General features: G+C 64.1%; 1 protein-coding gene across 1 annotated transcript; it reads right to left on the bottom strand.

The window, feature by feature from the left end:
• Positions 1-4,167: 4,167 nt before the first annotated feature.
• On the bottom strand, positions 4,168-5,196 carry LRRC55 (leucine rich repeat containing 55; the record flags this gene model as incomplete). The annotated part of the gene is made up of 2 exons (XM_084262720.1): positions 4,569-5,196; positions 4,168-4,403 (listed from the first exon to the last, which is right to left on the bottom strand). The coding sequence occupies exons 1-2, from the start codon at positions 5,191-5,193 to the stop codon at positions 4,168-4,170; spliced, it is 861 nt and encodes a 286-aa protein (XP_084118846.1). The 5' UTR covers positions 5,194-5,196.
• Between the last annotated feature and the right edge of the window lie 212 nt (positions 5,197-5,408).

Here is a 5,408-nt window from a genome sequence, read left to right as displayed (position 1 = left end):
AAGACTATGTGGAAGGGTGGATGGGTGGATGGATGGATATTGGGAGGAACATTGCACATACAGGGGGATGGAGGGATGGGTGGAAGGACAGATGGACAGACAGACAGCTGGGGGGTGGCTGGGTGGACACTGGGACGGCAGGGTGACGTGTATGTTGTGCCGCAGGATGCAGCGGTGCCAAGGCCAAGGGAAGTGCTGGGGTGCACTGAGCACCCCATGGCTGCTGAGCGGGCTCAGCCCCTGCTGCACGGCTGGCGGGTGGGCAACGGGGGCCACCACTCTCTGCAGCCACCCCCAGCCCCGCTCCCCAGGGCCGTAGGTGCCGGACAGACACAGCGCAGCCGTTGCCTGACCCCTCAGCCCTGGCAAGCCAGAATCGCCCCCACACCCCCCTGCCTGAGCAGCCCTGGGGCGGGAGGGGGGGTCCCGGGGAGCGGGGTGACACAGAGGTGACCTGGCTGCCGGCAGCTGGGCCCCGCGGCGGCCCGGAGACATTGCTGGAGGAATAACAGGAAGCGCCGTGAGGAGAAAAACACGGCTGATGCCTTCTGCAGGTTGTGGGCCACCACCTTCCCCCCCCCCCCAGCCCCGCACTCGTGTGTCCCCGACACACACGTTTGTCCCAGCCACACACGCGTGTCCTCGCCACACACAAGTGTTCCCGCCACACTTGCGTGTTCCCGCCACACACGCGTGTCCCCGCCACACGTGTCCCCACCACACGCGTGTCCCTGCCACTCACGTGTCCCTGCCACACTTGTGTGTCCCCACCACACTCGTGTGTCCCCACCACACACGCGTGTCCCTGCAACACACATCCCTGCCACACTCGCGTGTCCCCACCACACACGTGTGTCCCTGCCACACTTGCGTGTCCCTGCCACACTCGCGTGTCCCCGCCACACTCGTGTGTCCCATCACACACGCATGTCCCTGCCACACTCGCGTGTCCCCACCAAACGTGTCCCCACCACACGCGTCCCCACCACACACGTGTGTCCCTGCCAGACACACGTGTCCCCGCCAAACGTGTTCCCGCCACACTCAAGTGTCTGCACCACACTCACGTATCCCTGCCACACACGCGTGTCCTGCCACACACATGTGTGCCCGCCACACACGCGTGTCCCCGCTACAATCGCGTGTCCCTGCCACACACGCGTGTCCCCACCACACGCGTGTCCCCACCACACGCGTGTCCCCACCACACTCGCGTGTCCCCACCACACACACGTGTCCCTGCCACACATGCGTGTCCCCGCCACACTCGCATGTCCCTGCCACACTTGTGTGTCCCCGCCACACACGCGTGTCCCCGCCACACACGCGTGTCCCTGCCACACATGCATGTCCCTGCCACACTTGTGTGTCCCCGCCACACTCGCATGTCCCCGCCACACACGCGTGTCCCTGCCACACACGCGTGTCCCTGCCACACATGTGTTCCCGCCACACTCGAGTGTCTGCACCACACGCGTGTCCCCGCCACACACACGTGTCCTGCCACACTCGTGTGTCCCCGCCACACACGCGTGTCCCCGCGCTGCGCTGATGCTCTTTATTGTTCGAGGTTTGGCTCTGAAAAAGTGGTCGCCGTTTTACAAAAGTCCGCGGATATAAAATGTGCTCCGTACAAAGACCGGGGGGGGGGGGGACACACGTGGCTTTTCCCCCTCTGCCTTCCCCCCTCCTCCCACACCCCCCCCCCCACCCCCCTGGCCTGGGGGCAGTGTGGGGAGAGGAGGGAAAGGGGGGAGGGAATGGGGGGGAATAGGGTGGGAGAGGGGGAAGGGCTGGAAAGGAGGGGAGAGTTGAGAGGAGAGGAGAGGAGAGGAGAGGAGAGGAGAGGAGAGGAGAGGAGAGGAGAGGAGAGGAGAGGAGAGGAGAGGAGAGGAGAGGAGAGGAAAGGAAAAGGGAGGAAAGGAAAGGGGAGGAAAGGGGAGGAAAGGGGAGGAAAGGAGAGGAAAGGAAAGAAAAGGGGAGGAAAGGAAAGGGGAGGAAAGGAGAGGAAAGGAGAGAAGGAAAGGAAAGGAAAGGAAAGGAAAGGAAAGGAAAGGAAAGGAAAGGAAAGGAAAGGAAAGGAAAGGAAAGGAAAGGAAAGGAAAGGAAAGGAAAGGAAAGGAAAGGAAAGGAAAGGAAAGGAAAGGAAAGGAAAGGAAAGGAAAGGAAAGGAAAGGAAAGGAAAGGAAAGGAAAGGAAAGGAAAGGAAAGGAAAAGAAAGGAAAGGAAAGGAAAGGAGAGGAAAGGGAAAAGGGAAATTAAAAGAGAAACAATAAAAAGACACAGTGAAAAGACAAAGAAAAAAGAGAGAAAGGGGAAAAGCAAGAGCGGAAGAGAGGACAGGAAGACAACAATGAGGATGGGGCAGAGGGAGGGAGCCCAGAGGAAGGCGGGGCAGCCGCCCCCATGCCGAGGCACTCCGGGCTCGCTGCAGGACCGGGGTGGCCGTGCCGCGGGGACACCCATGGCCGGGCACCGGTGCTGGCAGAGTCCGACAGCCAAAGGCAGGTGCCTTCCCCCTGCAGCGGGACGGAGCGAAGCGCGAGGGCCAGGCCATTTTTTGCTTGCAAAAGAGAGAGAAGGGGTTTGGCTGAGAGCTGGGCCAGGGGGTGCTGGGCGGAGGGTGCTTGCTCTTCCTCCGCTGTCCCCACAGAAAGCGGCCAGGGCCTGCCGGTGGGGAGATGGAGCGGTCCTCCCTCTCCAGGGGGTGTTGGGCTGCTGCAGACTCACGAAAAGGGAAGGGGCGGGGGGGGGGGGGGGCGAAAAAGAAGAGGAAAAAGAAAAGACAGACAGAAGAGCTCAAGTGTCCCTGTCCAGGCTGGGGGCTGCCACCCTCCTGTGGGTGCAGGGCTTGGGGGTGCAGCTTTGCTGGGGGTGCGAGGTCTCTGTGGTCCCACAACACCCATCCCGGGACACCCCCCCAGCCAGCAGCTGGGAGCTCGAGCGAGGCCAGGTGCCCATGAGGGTCTCTCCAGCAGCACAGCAATGTGGGGGATGCTGATCTGTGGCCCCAGCCTCCTTTCAGTGCTCTTTCAGTGCTCCTTTCACTGGTCTGGGGGTCCCAACCGGGACCGGTGATGGGTGTGGCATCACGTCTCCCGGTTTCCCAATTCTGCCCCGTTGGTTTGGCTTTAAACTGTACCCCCAACACTGGCATTGGGGGGTGCAGTTGGAAAACAGACCAGCTCCTGGCTGGATCCTTCTTGGGATGTGCCGAGCCCTCTGAGCCCCGCTCCCACGCCTGACTCAGGACTGGCCGTGGAGACACTGCAATCCACGCACACGGGACGGTGGCCCCCCAGCTGGACAGAGGGGATGGGGTGTTTCCCCCTCCCCTCCCCCCTTATTCTTTTTTTCTTTTTTATCTCTTTCTTTCCTGGCATTGCTTTTGCCTTCCCACATTGGCCCAGGGGGGACAAGGCGATGGGGTCCCCCGCTGCGTGTGATGCTCAGCGCCCGGCTCGGCCCAAATCCCAGGCAAGGCTTTGGCAGAGAAAGGCGAGGTCCGGCATGTGGCCAGGACAGCACGGAGCTTGTCCTGCTGCCGGGCACAATGGCCCCAACGCTGTCCTGGCATGTCTCGGCGTCACTGGTGAGATGTGGGCATCCCCCAGGTGCCTCCGACGGGAGTGGTGGTGCCGAGCTGGATGCGGGTACTGGGTCCCCCTGCTTTTCAGGGAGGCTGGAGAGTGTGGGCAGGATTTGGAGGGGGCTCCACTTGTGGGCTGACAGCCGGGGTTTCATTAGTTTTCACCCCTGGACACTTTTGGGGTCTCTTTTCTAAGCAGTGGGGGCTGCTCCCCAGCTGCAGCCTCTGGCCCCCACTGACCGGCACTGTGCAAGATTTCCCATGGGACCCCCAGGGACCCTGCGTCGCTGCCTCCACCGGCCCTGGGGAGTGGGTATGGTGCGGGGGGGGGTCCAAGCTCACGGTGCTGGGGGTGGGGGAGGCAATCCTGGAGGGTGCCCGCTGGGGCAAGACGTCCCTGTTTTGGGGCAAAAGGAAGAGGATCCGTGCCCTGGTCGGCCCCACCATCGCTGGGCTGGTGTCTCGGGGACCGCCCTGGCACGGGGTGGGTGGGGGAGCGGTAGGGGGGGAACGAGGACAAGGCACGGTTAGGCATCCACACCAGGGTGCCCGGTGCGGGGGGCCATCGTCGTCGGTACCTAAACGTCCTCGTCCTCGCTGGCTTTGCTCCAGCGGTGACAGCAGTTGGCAGTGATGCCCAGCAGGAAGTTGGTGGCCACCGAGGCGATGGAGACGACGAAGCCAACAAAGGCGATGAAGAGATAGTCGTCCAGCGTCAGGGTGAGGTGGCAGGCCTGGAAGCTCTCCTCTGTCAGGGAGAGCAGGGGGGCTCCTGCCACCTCGGGGGGTGCCCGGCACTCAGCCATCTGCGAATCTGTCAGGGAGATGGGAGAGTAGCGTCAGGGTGGCTGCCAGTGCCATCTGCCCCGGCTGCGAGGGGGTTTTGGGGACACATGAGCACACACAGACACACAGACACACAGACACAGACACAGACACAGACACATACACACACACACACACACACACACACACGTACCCGACGCGCAGCGCTGGATGCGTCCTCGCAGCCACTTGAGGAAGGGCTCCATGGCGCAGCCACACACCCAGGGGTTGCCCCCCAGGCGCAGGCCCACCAGCCCCGGCAGCCCCTCCAGCGCGTCCAGGCTGATGGCCGACAGCCCCCCGTAGCTGAGGTCCAGCTCCCGCAGCTGCGCCAGCCCGCGGAAGGCCTGGGGGTGCACGCGCCGCAGCCCCGGGTTGTGGCTCAGGTCGAGCCGCAGCAGCCCCCCGGCTTCCAGGAACATGTCGGCCGGCACCAAGCTGAAGTTGTTGTAGCTGAGGTCGAGGTGTGCCAGGCGGTGGGCGCCCACAAAGAGCCCGGCCGGCAGCGCCGCCAGCGAGTTGTTGCGCAGGTCGAGGGCGCGCAGCTGGCCGTAGCAGGCCAGGTAGCCAGGCGGGATGCTGGCGATGCGGTTGTGGGCCAGGCTGAGGTTGCCGGTGTCCAGGGGCAGCTCGGGGGGCACCGAGAAGAGCCGCTGCCCGCTGCAGTCCACCACCTGCCCGCGGCACGTGCACAGCGCCGGGCAGCCCTCCGCGGTGCCCATCGCAACCACCACCGCCACCGCCGCCGCCGCTGCCACCAGCTGGGGGCCCAGCAGCATGGCGGGGCGGTGGCGAACCCCCAGCCGGTGGGTGCTGGTGGGGACCCCCGGACCCTCACGGGGTGGCGGGGGCCATCCCACTGCCGGGAAAGGGCCTCCCACCCACTCACACCAAGGGCTGCAGGCGGTGGCGGTTAGGGCCAGGCTCCGAGCTAGTGTGGTGATGCTCCGGCTGTCCCGGCGGCATTCGGAGGGCACACTAACCCTCCCCCAGG

The sequence above is a fragment of the Gallinula chloropus genome (genome assembly GCF_964237585.1).
Source record: "Gallinula chloropus genome assembly, chromosome: 4".
NCBI lineage: Eukaryota > Metazoa > Chordata > Aves > Gruiformes > Rallidae > Gallinula > Gallinula chloropus.
This window is presented reverse-complemented; position numbering and strand designations above follow the sequence as displayed.